The sequence below is a fragment of the Rhineura floridana genome, chromosome 20 (assembly GCF_030035675.1).
Source record: "Rhineura floridana isolate rRhiFlo1 chromosome 20, rRhiFlo1.hap2, whole genome shotgun sequence".
Taxonomy (NCBI): Eukaryota; Metazoa; Chordata; class Lepidosauria; order Squamata; family Rhineuridae; genus Rhineura; species Rhineura floridana.
In genome coordinates this window covers 8,010,972-8,027,724 of record NC_084499.1, presented here as the reverse complement: position 1 = coordinate 8,027,724, position 16,753 = coordinate 8,010,972, and the positions used below count along the sequence as shown (strand labels likewise).

General features: G+C 44.0%; 1 protein-coding gene across 5 annotated transcripts in view; it reads right to left on the bottom strand.

Moving 5' to 3' along the window:
* CDK5RAP2 (CDK5 regulatory subunit associated protein 2) overlaps positions 1 to 16,753 on the bottom strand; it is a 228,720-nt gene that overhangs the window by 61,675 nt on the left and 150,292 nt on the right. For all 5 annotated transcript variants that reach the window (XR_009759736.1, XM_061603690.1, XM_061603693.1 and 2 more), the window contains 3 exons: positions 13,289 to 13,337; positions 11,642 to 11,760; positions 5,206 to 5,328 (listed from right to left, as the gene is read on the bottom strand). Coding sequence is in view for 4 of the 5 variants with exons in the window: in XM_061603690.1 (XP_061459674.1) it covers positions 5,206 to 5,328; positions 11,642 to 11,760; positions 13,289 to 13,337 (291 nt within the window). In the remaining variant the exon portion in view is untranslated. The remainder of the gene's footprint in view (positions 1 to 5,205; positions 5,329 to 11,641; positions 11,761 to 13,288; positions 13,338 to 16,753) is intronic.

Below are 16,753 nucleotides of genomic sequence, written 5' to 3'. Positions count from 1 at the left end.
ATGGATTTGGAAAAAGGGGAATGAAGAAACCTCGCAGGCGGGTATTCCCTCATTTATATCTTGTAGCCCTCCTGCACCACCTTTAGAACCCATTTGTCCTGAGTAGTGTCTTGCCAACAATAGAAAAACCTGCTTAGTCTTCCCCCCACAGGTGGGATAGCAATGCCAGTCAGAACTGGTGCTGGTGGTGGTGTCCCTGATTGGATGAATTTGGGGAATAAGAGACTTGTTGGGGTTTCTGCTGGAATCTTGGTCAGTTCCACGCAAGACGGCCACTTCTGAAATCACAACCTCGTCCTGTGCATCTGGACCCACAAAAGGATTGGCAGGATGTGGACTGGTGGGGTATGGAGGGGTGCCTATAGAAACCTCTATCATCCCGCTTCTGAGAGAGCAACGTCTTCTTCTTATCCTTAGTTTTCACTAGGACATCTTTTAGTGCCACATTGCTAAATAACTTAGACCTTGAAAAGTGAATCAAAGCCAAATTAGAGCATGAAGAAGCATCCACATCCCGGTGGGTAAGCCATAAGTGTCTACGGGTGACTACTGCTCCCGCTATGGCTCTGCATGAAAACTGAGTGGAGTCCATAGTAGCATCCACTATAAATGTTGGAGATCTGGAAACCCTTCAGCAGAGTCTTCCTAACTCTAGCAGCATCCTGATTATTTTTGTCCAACAGATCTTCCACCCACAGCAAGACTGCCCTAGCAAAAACTGAGGCTGACATGGAGGCGCATATTGACAGGGCATCAGCATCATGAGAGTTCTGAGGGCCAGATCTGACCTGTGTTGATTGGGTACTCTCAGCTGTCCATCTCCATCCCGAGGTAGAAGAGCACAGGAAAGCAGACCAGAAATAGGACCATCAACTGCCGGAGTTTTAAGTTGCTCCATGACATCAGCACCTAAAACATATGACTTATTCGCATAGTTAATATCCTTTTTACATGGAACTGGTGAATCCCACTCTGACTTCATTACTGCCTTAAATGGGGCTGGTAATGGAATGCACCTACCTGTCATTTTTGGAACAGGCAACACTAGAGCACTTTTGGAGACTGGTTCCTGTTGCTGCTGCGCTGCAGCTAAATCAAGAGCAGCTACTATTTTGCAAAACAAAGGAGGATAATATACGTCTATGAATAGTGTAGTTGAAATTAACTCATCCACTACCGAGCCATCACTCCATTCTTCCTCTATGTCATCCTGATTTTCAACATCAGGTTGAGTGTCATACCCGCAAAAGTATCTCGACTTCAGCAAAGCTTCTGACAAAGTGCCCCATAATATTCTGATCAGTAAGCTAGCTAAATGTGGGCTGGAGGAACAACTATCAGGTGGATCCACAGTTGGCTCCAGAATCGTACTCAAAGAATGCTTATCAACGGTTCCTTCTCAAACTGGGTGGAAGTAACGAGTGGGTTACCACGGGGCTCGGTCCTGGGCCCAGTGCTCTTCAACATTTTCATTAATGACTTGGATGAGGAGGTACAGAGCAGGCTTATCAAATTTGCAGATGATACAAAATTGAGGGGCACAGCTAAAACCGTTGAAGACAGAAACAAAATTCAAAGGGCCTTGATAGGCTGGAGCATTCGGCTGAAAACAACAGAATGAAATTCAACAGGGATAAATGCAAAGTTCTATACTGCACAGTTATAAGATGGGGGATACTTAGCTCAGCAATAGGATATGTGAGAAGGATCTTGGAATTGTCATTGATCACAAGCTGAATATGAGCCAACAGTGTGATGTAGCTGCAAAAAAGGCAAATGCTATTTTAGGTTGCATTAACAGAAGTATAGTTTCCAAATTGCGTGAAGTATTAGTTCCCCTCTATTCAACATTGGCTAGGCCTCATCTTGAGTACTGCATCCAGTTCTGGTCTCCGCACTTCAAGAAGGATGCAGTCAAACTGGAACGGGTTCAGAGGAGGGCAACAAGGATGATCAGGGGACTGGAAACAAAGCCCTATGAGAAGAGACTGAAAGAACTGGGCATGTTTAGCCTGGAGAAGAGAAGACTGAGGGGAGATATGATAGCACTCTTCAAGTACGTGAAAGGTTGTCACACAGAGGAGGGCTGGGATCTCTTCTCGATCGTCCCAGAGTGCAGGACACTGAATAATGGGCTCAAGGTGCAGGAAATCAAATTTCGACTGAACATCAGGAAAAACTTCCTAACTGTTAGAGCCATACAACAATGGAACCAATTACCTAGAGAGGTAGTGGGCTCTCCGACACTGGAGGCATTCAAGAGGCAGCTGGACAGCCATCTTTTGGGAATGCTTTGATTTGGATTCCTGCATTGAGCAGGGAGTTGGACTTGATGGCCTTATAGGCTCCTTCCAGCTCTACTATTCTACAACTCTATTCCCAGGTATTCTCCTGCCCGGGCCCATTTAGCTTCAGGAAGGATGCTGCAGCTTGTTGCCTTCAAGATCATGCCCAGGGCCCCTAAATTTGGCCCTTACGAATTTTGAGGTTTTTCCTTCCCTACAGGTGCCAATACATTGAATTATGCCCTCTAAGAGCTTGATCCAATAAACTTTTTATTTGTCAAGCTCTGAAATAGACAAAGTACTCTAGGATCCCAATTTATGCACCAAGTCTCAAAAGTTCCTTCCGCAAGCAGCCAACTTAAGTGTCATGACTCAAAGAAGCAAATGGAGGCACAAGGTAAATCTCAGAAGCCCAGATCATGGATGTTGATTTGAGGACAGAAATACGCTTTTCTTTTTTTTTTACAATAATTTTTATTCAAATTTTCATAAAACATAGAAAACAAAATCATAAAACATTCAAAGACAAAAAACAAAACAAAACAAAAATGATTAAACAAAAAAAATAAAATGTTGACTTCCCATTTGTCACATATCAAATCAGTTATAGGTCTACAATATATAACAATCCTGTCTCTTAAATCATATTATAAAATCACTTTCCTCCAGTAGTTATCTTAATTAATCATCAAATCTCATAAACATTACTTTATTCTTTCCACAAAAAGTCAAAGAGAGGTTTCAATTCTTTAAGAAATATATCTATCAATTTTTCTCCAAATAAACATGTCAATTAATCCATCTCGTTAATAATTATAATAATCTTATTGTCATAACCATAGTCCAAATAAACATTTTGATTAATCCATCTCATCAGAATCTGTTAGGTCCAATAATTTCAATAGCCATTATTCCATTATCCCTATTAGTTCCATCTTCCATCTTCAATAGTCCTGTTAAGTCCAGTAATTTCAGTGTCCAATCTTCCATTATCAGTATTCCATAATAATCTTGCTGTTGTAGCCATAGTCATATAATAAGAGTCTGATGGGAATTTCCTCTATCCCAAATATTTTCTTGCCATCCATTCTGAATAAGTTGCTGAAATACTGTTGTAAAGTCATATCTGTGTTCTTCTTTTTTACAAAATGCACTGGCTCATCTCTTAAGAGTTTTTCCATTGTCACATGGCTGCAGTTAATTCCATAGATTTTCTCTATATCAAGCTCCATCACATCATTCCAGTCCAGAAGATTATCCAAGCCATTGATAACTTTATCTCTAATATCTTCATTAATTTCTTCAAAGATAACGTTAAATTCCAAACAGTAGATTTTATTTCTAAAATCCATAAACTCCAGATCTTTTTCCAATTCCACATTTGTTCCAATCTCCAGGGCTTGTATCTTCCCTTTATTTTTTCTTTTCTCATCTCTGATCTCATTCTCCTCTCTCACAGGATCCCCTATTTCTTTAAGCTCCTGCGTCATTTTGCTCAGTTCCATTTTCAGCTCCTTACTGCCCTGTCGCAGGGTTTGTTTCGTTATCTCAATCTCATCCATTATTTTCTGAAACATAGTTACTTCCAGATTCTCAGCCACTTTCTTGATTGCCATTTTTAAAACCACGAAAACAAAGCAAAACAAAAATAAAGAAGAACCACTTCTTATTTCAGCAACAATTGGGTTAATATTCCAGGCTTGATGACATCACAGTATAAACAGAGCAACCTGCCTTATCTCTCTATGTTCAAGAATGCAAAACAAATTTAGTTCCCAGCATCAAAACAGTTAGTGGCGTCGTGAAGAAGCAGATTCGTCAAAATAAAATAGACCAAAAAGAGAATAGTCCCAAACAATATAATATTCCTCGGAATAGAAATCAGGAATAGAAATCCCTCTTCTGTTTATTATCTTTAGAATGCACTTCCAGGACAGCTTTTTGCGACAGAAACAGAGATAAGCTGTTAATTTCGTGAATAACAGAGAAGAGTTATAGCTCACCCAGAAGTTTTCCAAAGCCGATCAATCTGACAAATCTCCTTTTGCTGCAACAATTTAAACCAAGTAAAAAAAATAATAGAAAGAAGGGTGCTTGCCTGTTAGTCCGTTCTCTCTTTAAAGAAAAGATAAACGTATCGCTTATACAGATAGAGCTTGTTTGGAAGTCCGTCCGGCACTGTTGGCTGGACCTTATCTCATAAATTAATGAAATCCAGTCCTCCCAACAAAAACAGGCTTTTGAGGTTGATCTCTACGTTTCTCCCTGCCCGGGAGAAATTGCATCAGTCAAAAAAAAAAAATGTTCTGACTGATTTATATCTGAATAAGCTTCTTTTGAGGCGGGAGCCCGTCCCAAAAGCAGGCACAAGCGAAGTCACCCTTCCCGGAAGTCAGAAATACGCTTTTCACAAAAAACAATTCCCAAATAATTCCTGGAAAGGAGAATTTGGTGGCATAATGATTGGATGGGATACAGGAACAGAGGAAACTTCCTTATACTGAGTCAGATCATTGGTCTACTGACTGGAAGCGGCTCTCCAGGATTTTAGACAGGGGTCTCTCCCAGCCCTACCTGGGACTTTCTGCATGGAAGGCCAATGCACTACCAATGAGCTGCATCCTTAAGTCTTCCCATGCCCACTGGTTCTTCCCTGTAAATCTCCTTTCCCACGCAGGCCATTTTAAATTTGCCCTCTTCCTCACCTCCCTGCCCAAGCCCAGGCTCCAGATCTGCAAACAATAACTTAACATTTGTAGAACACATTCCAGCCCCCCCCACCCCAGTTTGAATCCTCAAGAAACCAGTTATTTTGAGATCACCGTTTGCATATAAAGGTGGGTCATTTTCTCCCTTTAGGTGGCCAACACAGCTCTCCTTCCTGACTTTCCTCAGCAGACTTCAACTCAAAACCCTGTACCTTGATCCTGAGCAGAGTCCGACACCTGTTGCAGCTGCTTCCTCAATCGGTCATTGGTCCTGATGGATTCCTCTAGCTGATGCCTCAGTGTACGTATTTCTTGGAGGTGCTCCATCGACAACTCTAAATAAATTGCAAGAGAGTGGTCCTGTCAAAGTCTGGAGCAGAGAGGGGATGAAAAATATTACGGCTCTTCATGAGTTGCTGAGGGAGAGGAGTTTTGAACCCAGACTTCCAGGAGCTAGTATCAAGCACCTTACCCTCCTGTGCCACCAGCACCCTGGCTCCTCAGCAAGCCAGGCAGACTGAACTCAAAGGATTAAGGGTGTCTTCTAAGGTTCAGCAATGGCCTGAACATTGTCAGCTGATCCCTCCCACACAAGCCAGTCAGGATTGCTTGGAAACGAATGCTATTTTGTGTGGAAACTGGACTGACTCCTTTCCGTTTTCCTTTCTTCCCTCATCCTGCACACTAGCTGGGTGTGGAGTGAAGGGGAAGGAGATGGAAGTCCGTTGCCAAGTTGTGTCACCTCTTTACGAAAAACCCATCTCTTCCTCTGTCCATGCTCAGCCCTGCCCCGCCACAAATCCCTCTGGTTATCTCCTGCCTAGATAACTACAACTACCTTCTATCTGGCCATCTCTTACCTTACCACAGTCGCTTAAGCTGTACTCATAACTCTGTTGCCCAAATAATTCCCCTCTTTCTCTCTCATCACAGGGATCGCGTGACACCCTCCACATATCCTTACACCAGCTTTCCATCTGCACCCACCTTTGCCTTTCAATTGCTCTGTACAGCTTTGCCCCCTGCCCCAACTTTCAGCTCTTACTTCCCCTTCCCCCCCAGTCCTTGCCCATGAACTTTGCTCTTCCCACCCTCAGCTGTCCAAAAGCCGCCTCCTCTTTTAAATGTATTTAGGTCAGTCATTTTATTTTTTTTTAAATCCACCTATCCCCTCAGAATAGCTCTCAAGGATTTACAAGATCCAATATACTATAATATAAACACAAAATGCAAACACAATATAAAATGCCCACCAAAAGGCAGCAGTCGAAAGAATAAGTCATTCCTCTCCCTTGACCTTACCACCATGGGTGACCCTGCTGGGAGTACGTGACTCCTGACAGCATCGCTCACAGGGTTCATTGGAACACGCAAGCCCGCTCACCACTACAAGGTGATGCAGTTGAGTATTAAAAGCTCAGATGAACAGGGAAGACTAGTTGAATAATGGGGGGGGCAGGTAAGGGGGTTTCTTAGTGAAGCCAACAGCTCCCATCCCTGACCTACCCCCCAAATTATACCCCATCACTGCCCTTTTAAAAACAGTCGCTAAAACGGCCATCACAAAAAGTAAAAGCCCCCTTTCCCTCCTGGTAATTTGAGCATGCTTAATCTGACATCTGACGATAATAATTACTGTGACTGGCAAATTCTGTCCAGAGAGGAAGTTGCATAGTTGAGGTGCCACCATAGAAAAAGCCCTCTCTTCCTTAGCCACCTGCCTACCCTCTGGATCCAGGGGGACTAGCACAAGGGCCTTAGATGGAGGGTAATATAAGAAAAATAACTTTTTCCATTCCCTAGCCCTCATCCCTAACTGAAAAAAGCCTGCTTACATTTCAGTGCATTTGCTCATCCTTTCAAAATTCCTTCCTTCTTCCCATGGCCCTGTCCTACACCCCCTTCTTCCTCCTCCGCTTTTGATCTCCCCCCACTGTTGAGATGCAGGTAAGTTCACTGGGAGAGGAACCCATCAACTTCACTCATGTCATACTATGGAGCTCCCTGGATTCATACAGCATTATAGTGTGAAGTAGAATATATTTGTAGACAAGAGGTGTCCGATTTACATAGCACAGAAGAATGAATGAGGAGGTCTGTTATATTCAGTTTCAATTGAAAAGTACCTTTGATAGTTGCCTGGTACAGGTTTCCCCAACCTGCTGTACATTTCCACTGATCAGGAATTCACCTGTTCTTTGTCCATTTCATTTGGCACTCTGACTCGTTTCAAATATAACTTGCTGCTCTACTTTAAACAGAGTGTTTTGCAAATGCTTCCTACTTTCAACTGAGCCTCTAGCAGAACAGCCTGCCAAGCATCAGTTGCACTGGGTGTTTATTTCCAGGTAAACCTTTATTAATTATGTAGCATGCTCCAATCCCAACGAAATAGTAGCCGGCCTTTTACAAAGCTAGATGCTATCTAATTCAATCACCTATCAATTATTATCTGTTTTGTGACATCTAGTTTTTCTTTTAAAGAAAAAACTCATCTATTTAAAAAAACGAAACAGTCTAAAAGGGTGGGCAGAAGGTAGGTTGAATCTACTGGTAGATTTCCAAGTGATTTGTGGTAAATCAGCAAGGATTTACCTACTATTTAACAATTTTCGATACGACCAGTTCATGATCTGTACCGCAGTCTGCTCCTGGTCTTGTTTTCACAGAAAGTATGGAACTTCTCCATCTTCTGTTGCCAATTATATAATCAATTTGATTCCTATATTGACCATCTGGTGATGTCCATGTGTACAGTCGTCTTTTTGGTCGCTCAAAAAATGTGTTGGCAAGAAACAAATCATTGGCTTTACAGAATTCAATAAGTCTTTCTCCTGCTTCATTTCTATTTCCTAAGCCCCATTTCCCCACAATTCCGAGTTCTTCTCTGTTCCCTACTTTTGCATTCCAGTCCCCCATGATTATCATCATATCTTGTTTTGGTGTGTGATCAATTTCTTCCTGTACTTCTGTGTAAAATCTCTCCAATTCTTCTTCTTCTACGTTTGATGTTGGAGCGTAGACTCGGATGATGGTTATGTTAATAGGTTTCCCGTTTAATCTCATTGATATCACTCGCTCAGACCTTGCGTTGTAGCTCCTAATTGCTTTTGCTACATCACTTCTCACTATTAAAGCAACCCCATTTCTTCTTGATTTCTCATTTCCTGCATAAAATATTTTGTAGTTGCCAGATTGAAAATGTCCCATTCCTGTCCATTTTAATTCACTCACACTAAGTATTGTAATGTTGTTGCGTTCCATTTCTTGCTTGACAATTTCTAACTTTCCCTGGTTCATGCTTCTCACATTCCATGTTCCTATTGTATGCATCGTACAACTCCAGACTCTCCTTTTGCATCTGTGTACATCAGCCTCTGGGCTTCTTTTCTGCTTTGACTGAGCTGCGTCATTAGTCACAGTGCTACTTGTACTTATCCTTTGTTCTTCCCCAGTAGCTCGGTGAGAGCCTTCTGACCTGGGGATCTCATCTTCCAGCATTATCTCGTGTTGCATTTTGGATACTCTGTTCATAGGGTTTTCGTAGTAAGAGATATTCAGAGGTGGTTTACCATTGCCTTCCTCTGAGTTTGGATGCATCTTAGTCTGGTGTTTCAGCTTTGACCATTCCGCTTTGGGTGCCCCTGCCAGGAGTCTAGCCTCTTGGTCTAGACTCCTGACGGCATTGCTCTCAGCTTCTTCAACACTCTCAAACCCTCTCATCACGTTAAGGCTTCAGCTGCCACTCCGCCTCCTTGATGACTGTCCTCTTGAGCCAGTCGGCTACAAAGTTGTTTGTGCCTGCCAGGTGTTCGGCCTTCAAGGAAGCTAGCTGTCACTCTGCCCATTTGCTCCGCTTCACACATTAGACCCCTCAACTGAGTGCCTCATTGTTTGTTGATATATGCCTTCACAGATGAGTAGTCGCTATGTATACGGAGATGCTTTCCTTTGACCTCTGATGCAAAAGCCCTTAGGCCTAGCCTGGTGGGCTGTAACTCCAAGGCATTTATACTGAGCTCCGATTCTGCCACTGACCAGGTGCCCTGTGCCACATGGTGCTCCAGGTGAGCCCCCCATGCATACTGACTCGCATCCGATGTCATAATTATATGTGGTGGATCGTCCAGGCCTTGGGTCAACCACTGGGGGTTCAACCTCCACCTGAACTCTGCCCTCCTTTCTGGAAGAATTATTATCAAGTGTCTGTGCCAGAGTAGAATTGCATCCTGGTGGGGTAGACAGAGCTGTTGTAGTGTCCTTGAGTGGAATTGAGCCCATGGAACCATGTTGTATGTAGTAGTAATAATTTATTACAGTCTTAGACCAATAATACAATTACAAAACATACATACATAAAAGACAATTAAAACATTATTAAAATAAAGGGTTAAAAATTTATATAATATAATATAATAAAATCACAAAATTTAATTACCATATACAAAGGCCATATGGATATGGAACAAAATATCTGATATTTAATATATTATACCCCATTACTGTTGAAGAACAACTATTCAGATTACATCCCTTTTAGGAGGGCATGGTTAAATTTTTCCTAATGGAAATCAATGTAGCACAAAATTTTCCTACAGATTGAGTGATGTTGGCAGATTTATCAGCAAGGAGGTATTTAACATAAAAATTCTCACTTCTTCCTGGTAAAGAGGTAATTAAAGGCTTAATCAAATTATTTCTGGACTTATGATAAAAGGGACAGTGCAGAAAGACATGGATTAACGTTTCAGGTTTCCCAGCATTACAAGGGCATATTCGATCACTAAGGTATTTTATTGAATCTGCCCATCAAAAAAGCGTTTGGTAGGCAGTTTAACCTTGCCCACCCAAATGCCTTCCTGTATTTAGGTATGTTTAGGTTAGAAAGATATGGCATTGGAAACTGGGGTTGATGTTAAAAATATGTTTCCTAATCAAACCAAAGTGCTGTTGAAGATCCACATCTTTGATTCTCTGGACAATTAGTTCTTTGGCTTTTGAGAAGCCCATAACTAGTGTCCTTGAGTGGAATTGAGCCCATGGAACCATGTTGTATGACAACACTATGAGCCCTTGGAGACAAGCTAGAAGTATCAGGCCCATCTCGGGAGATGCTGCTGCTTCCAGAAGCAGTAGGTTGAGTTTCAACACCCTTTCTTCCGTGAGACTCATCTGGAACAGGGGCATGTCCAGCTGCACCCCCAAATGTGTAATCGCTTGGGATGGGATCAACATGCTCTTCTCTGTGTTTACCACAAAATCCAGCCCTTGAAGCCAGGCCAAAGTGAGTTTGGTGTCTATCCGGGACTGGGTCTCTGATGGTGCTCTCACCAATATGTCCAAGTAGGAATGTACACAGATCCCCATTGTGCAGAGACAGGCCACCAGGGCACCAGCACTTTGGTGAAGACCCTTGGTGCTGAGGAGAGGCCGAAAGGTAATGTCTGTTGCTGTATGAAAACCGGAGAAAACGCCTGTGTTGCCTGCAAACTGGAATGTGCAGATACGCCTCGCAGAAGTCCACAGAGGTCAACCAATCCCTCTTTCTTAAAGCTGCTGTTATGGATTGAAGAGTTTCCAGTTTGAAGTGTCTTTTGGACATCCACCTGCTGAGCCATTTAGATCTAAGATGGCCTGGGTATCACCATTCTTTTTGGCTACTAAGGAAAAATTGAATAGATCCCTGATTTCCTCTCGGAGGGCACCACTGGCTCGATCGTCTGAATGCTCAGCAGGTGCTGAATGGCATCCAAGTAACTTAGTGCTTCTCCAGTTTTCGGAACCACGGAGTGGGCAAGAACAGATTGTGTGGAACTTTGACAAACTCTGTTGCATATCCCATGGATACTGTTTCCAGCACCCATTTGTCCAAAGTGATGTCTCTTCACCAGGGGGCGAACTCCAGCAGCCTTGCTCCCACCCCACAAGAGACCCCTGGAAGACACCAGTCAGGAGGACAGAGCCTTTTCGGCACCCTTCTGAGATCTCCCTGAGGAGAAAGACGCGCCTCCTGACTTTGTTGAGGAGATGCAACCACAACCTCTGTCCTGCCTGCTCCAGCGAAACCTGCTGGAAGACTGCCTCGAAATCTGGGGAACTCCTTGAGGAACGAAATCACTAATTCCGTCTGTTCTTCCATTCATCTTTTTTAGCCATCAGCAGAGCTTTCTTCTTGTCTCTCGTCTCTACCAGGTGAGCCTCCAATGACTCACCAAACAACTTAGAGCTGGAAAAGGGAAGCTGCGGCTAGCCACGCTCTGTCAGTGTCAAAAACACCTAACACGGCGCCAAAAAACCCAGCTGGGGTCAATGATCCTCCCAAGCCTCAGACCCACGGTGTGAAGGGGGGGGGGAGAAGAAGACAAACGGTAAAGGACGGGGATGAAAGAGAGAAATAGCTAACAAATTAAGGAGAGGAGAATGACTGAAAGCAGAAAGAACAGAAGAGCAGCAAAAACAGAGATAAAGGAAGAGAGAAAAAAGACCCAACTTTACAGACCACAGGCAGGGCTGGTCTGGAGGGCAGGACTCCTCCTTCTCCTAGAGAGGAGACAAAGAAGTTTCTAGACCCTGCCTGTCATGACCGGTAGGAGGAGTCATCCCTAATCAGGAATGTCCTCCAGCCGTATCTAGCAAAAAGTAGTTTACCTGGGGGAAACTTGTTTGGCACAACTGCCGGATTGTCTCTCTCACTCTCCATTTCTTCTTTTTTAGGCCCGGATGATTCCGAAGAGGATGGTTTTTGTGACATCTCAAAGTTAGATAATCTATAGCAAAAAAGAAGAGGAGCTGCCTTAATATAAATTCTACATGATGTCAGGAGGGTTAATTTGGGGGATGTAAGAGACATGGTCAAGTTCATGAGGCACAAAAGCAGTAGCAGACAGCAAGGAACAATCACCTTACCTTGCTGTTGCTGTCACCAGGAGGGCTGGGCTCCTCCTGCAGCTCCCAGAACCATCAGTTTCACCTGCCCTGTGATGATCAGCCACAGGACCATCTGCTCTTGGGGTGATGGGATCAACTGGGCCCGTGAGCCCACTGCCATGATAGAAGTGGCAAGAAGTTGAGGGTTGTCACCAACTAAGTTCTACTCAGAATAAACCCAGTGAAATGGATAGACCTAAGTAAGCCATGTCCACTAATTTAAGTAGGTCAACTCCAAGTATGATTCCCGCTGGATACAACCCTGAGAGAGGTTCCACCTAGGTCCTAGTGGGTAAGGAAAACCACTTCTGGCTGCGTTACAGTCAAGGCCTATTTTTGAACTGTGAGCAGCTTGTTTCCATCCAAGCTAATCATTATAAGAACCCTCTAATGTTAAGAATTTGGTCCCCAGATTGGCTTGTTTTCCTCTTCTCTTCCCATTCTTTTTTCCTGTATCTTTTTTTATACTATAAACTTGAGGGCAGGGATAGTTTTTTTAAAAATTTTGTTGAAAGCCACTGTTTTCTAGCTGAAGGGTGGGGTATAAATGCTTTGAATGAACTGATTAATGACTATGGCCTTCTAAGGGGAGGGGTTGCCTGCCCTCCCTAAGCAGACTGTAAAGAGTGGCAATTCTCTCATCCCTACTCACATGGAATAGCAATACAAATAAAAAAATGCTAATATAGCAACGATCAATTGATATTTTAAGGGATTTTAGCTATATGTGTGTATGGTTTTAATATTAGAAATAGTTTAATCTTATTTTAATGTAGACTTTGTATGTTTTTAATTATATGTATTTTTTATCTGGAAGCCGCCATGAGTTCCAGTTTTGGAAAAACGGCGGGGTATAAATAAAGATAATAACAACAACAACAACAACAATAATAATTAGAAGGAACAAATGTATTCCTCATTTGCCCTGGGGTTCATCAAGGGAACTTCATCAACTATGCAAGGAACCAGAAGGGCAATGCCAGACTCTCAGCTTTCAGCCTGATGTAGTTTTTAAAATATTACGTAACCCAACCTTGAGTTCTAACTACACAGTAGCCCCTGATGTTTTAAAAAAATCTTTATTAAATTTTAAAAATAATACAAAGAATAACATGCAGGAAGCAATCTCCCCCGCCCCCAGGTTTACAGAGGATATAACATGACAGTAGCCTGTAAAGAAGACACACTGTCAACATCTTTCTATAAGAAAAGATAGGTATTTTAGGCAAAGAATAAATATAGAGTAAAAACAAAAAACACTTGTATGATATGATATAATACATAGTCTTCCCCTTTCCTTTTTAGGTATCATAAATTACTATGATGCTGAATTAAAGAAAGGTTAGTAAGAGGAAATGATGGTCTTACCTTCGCACCAGGCCACACAGTCGAGCCATTTCATCATCTATTGACTCTCCTGCAATGGAGAAGACAGATGGCTTTCAAAACAATGTTGAGAGGGTATGTTTTTGTGGTCACTTTGTTTAAATAACTGTTACACTTCATGGCAAAAAGTGGGTTAAAGTGACACTCGAAATGTAGCAGGAAAGAGAGGGACACTTCCTAGGTAAACTGTGATCTAGATTCCAGCACTTAGTATTGACTATTAACAGAAGTTAATGTGTGTGTGTGGGGGGGGAAATGAAAGAGTTTGTTCTTACCTTAAATGGTGTTTCTTCATGGATGACAAGAGGTCTCCAAGTGAGTAGTATAGCTCCCCCTACAGCTCAGAGACAGGAAATGCTTCAGCTAATATTTTTGCTTCTCCCCTCTCACTGAGGCTCAGTTTCATTTCTTGGCGAGCTCCTGCCATCAGCCTCAGTAGGAACCCCAAGTATGAGAACAAAACAGATGAAAACAGAACATCAACATGATAGAGAACGGGTTACAACTGAGTCAACTGGACATCAAAATCAGAAGAGGAGTCATGGCACTCGATGCAGTCCCAGCCACCAAACAAGACAGCAAGGGTGGGCCTTGCAGACCTCTTGTCATCCATGAAGAAGAGACATTTGGTCTTACCGTGAAATCGGTCTTCTCTGTGCATGTCAAAGATGATATCAGGTGGGTAACTAGCTCCACCTAGTGGTTGAAGGCAAAAGAGTACTGCTGACGTTTTACTGTAGGTCCGTTCCCAGTCTGCGCCTGCTCCGTCCGCAGTTTTTTAATAACAAGCCCACAGAAAGAAATGAAATAATACCACAAAAAGACAAGACAACAGTACTCATACCCTCTCTGCTCAAGGTCTAACAGCGCTTGGACAGGCAGCCCAGCCGTCATAGGGAGCGGCCCTGATATCATCTTTGACATGCACAGAGAAGACCGATTTCACGGTAAGACCAAATGTCTCTTCTCCTGTGCATGGAAAGATGATATCAGGTGGGACATACCAAAGCTGACCCATGTAGGGTGGGAATACTGCTGGGCTATGGGTACTAGTGATCTGAGAGGACATGCTGTAGCACCCTCCTACCAAAGGCTGCCTCAGCTGAAGCATAGGAGTCTATTTTATAATGTTTAATGAAGGTATTGGGAGTGGCCCATGCGGCTGCCCTACATATCTCCCCCAGAGAGGCATTATGGGAAAAGGCCGCTGATGTGGCCGCCGCCATAGTAGAATGAGCTACCAACCCGGCGGGCCGGGATAATCTTAGAGAGGCATATGCCAAGGAAATGCATGCCTTGATCCACCTGGCTAGTGTAGATGTGGTGACTTTATTCCCCATGGATTTTGGGTGAAAGGAGACAAACAAATTATCTGTTTTCCAAAATGATTTAGTCTTGGAAATATAAACTTTAAGGGCTCTTCTCATATCAAGAGAGTGACAGGCTTTTTCTAAAGGATGGACAGGATTTGGACAGAAGGATGGTAAGACCAGCTCCTGCTGACAATGGAAGGCCGACAACACTTTGGGACAAAAGGAAGGGACAGTACGGAGGACTACTCTATCCTTATGGAATACACAAAAATTTTTATGGACAGACAGGGCATTCAATTCAGACACTCGATGGGCCGAAGTAATGGCCACGAGAAACAAGACCTTAAAGGAAAGAAGACGGAGAGAAACTTGACTCAGGGGTTCGAACGGAGGTTTTTGAAGGGCTGACAAAACCTTATGCAGATCCCAAGTTGGGTAGCGATGCACCGTAGGAGGTGCAGTTATCGTTGCTCCCCTGAGGAAACGCTTGACGAAGGGGTGAGATCCGATTGGCTTATCCGGGGATCTGGAGAGGGTTGCCGATAAGGCTGAAACTTGGCGCCTCAGGGTGTTTGGTCTGAGACCCAAAGATACGCCATCTTGCAGGAAGGACAAGATTTCTTTTACTCCCGCCTTTCGAGGAAGAACCCCTTGTTTCTGCGACCAGGATGAGAAGGCCTTCCAAGTGCTTTCATAAATTCTGAGCATGGATGGGCATCTAGAAGCCATCATAGTTTCTACTACTTGCGGAGAGATGCCTCTTTTCAAGAGTCTCTTCCGTTCAAGTTCCAGACATGAAGTGCCCACCACTCTGGGTCTGGGTGCTGGAGCTGTCCCTGAGAGAGCAGGTCCGTTCGCACTGGAATCTTCCATGGTGGTTCCACCAACAGGTCGAGAAGGTCTGGAAACCAAGGTCTCCTTGGCCACCATGGAGCCACCAATAGAAGTGCTGTCCTTTCGGCACGAAGTTTTTTGAGTACCCTGGAAATCACTGGAATTGGAGGAAATGCATATAGTCTGCCCGGAGGCCACTGGGAAGTCAAGGCATTTATCCCTTCCGCGCCTGGTGATGCGTATCGGGAGAAGAACCTCTGCACCTGCCGATTGGCACTGGTGGCAAAGAGGTCTACTTGAATGTGGCCAAAACGTTCCACTATTTGATGGAAGGACTGTGGGTGAAGTCTCCATTCTCCTTGAATCAGCTTCTCCCGACTGAGCCAGTCCGCTTGGCTGTTGTCCTCCCCCTTGAGGTATTCTGCCGCTATCGAGACGATATTGGTCTCCGCCACTGGAAGAGGAGAAAGGCCTCCTTCTGAAGAATGAGGGAGCGTGTGCCTCCCTGACGGTTTAAATACGATTTGGCCGACACGTTGTCTGTTCTGACAAGCACTGCCCCTAACCGTCTGGTGTTTGCAAAGTGCCTGAGGGCCAGACGAACTGCGCGTAGTTCGAGTAGGTTGATCGGCAGTGCGGATTCCTGAGCCGACCACGTGCCTTGAATCATCTGCCCGTCACAGATGGCTCCCCATCCGGATAAGCTGGCATCGGACGTTATCAGGGTGTGGAGTGGATCCTGGAAAGGGACGCCTCGCGTCAGGTTGAGCTCTTGGGTCCACCAGAACAGCGACTGACGAACCTGTGGCGACAGAGCGACCATGCGGTGGTGCCTGGATGCTATGTCATTCTGGAATGGCAGCAGCACCCACTGAAGAGTGCGGGAATGATGACGTGCCCATGGTGTCGTTTGGAATGTGGATACCATCAAACCGAGAAGTGCTGCCAACTCCATCAGGTCTGTAGAGGTGGAGGATAGGACATGCAACACCACTTTGCGGATCTTGCTGATCCTGTCTGAAGATAGCGTAATGAGGCCATTTTGAGAGTCTATAGTCGCTCCCAAATGTGTGATGCGTCTGGACGGAAAGAGATGACTCTTGGCTTCGTTGATCAGGAAACCGTGATCCTTTAGACAGGTCAGGGTGACATGGAGGTCCTCCCATGCCTTGTGTAACGATGGTGAACGGATCAGAAAATCGTCCAGATAAGGAAAAATATGAATCCCCTGTGTCCTGAGGTGTGCCACCAGGGTAACCACTATCTTGGTGAATGTCCTGGGAGCGGACGACAGGCCAAA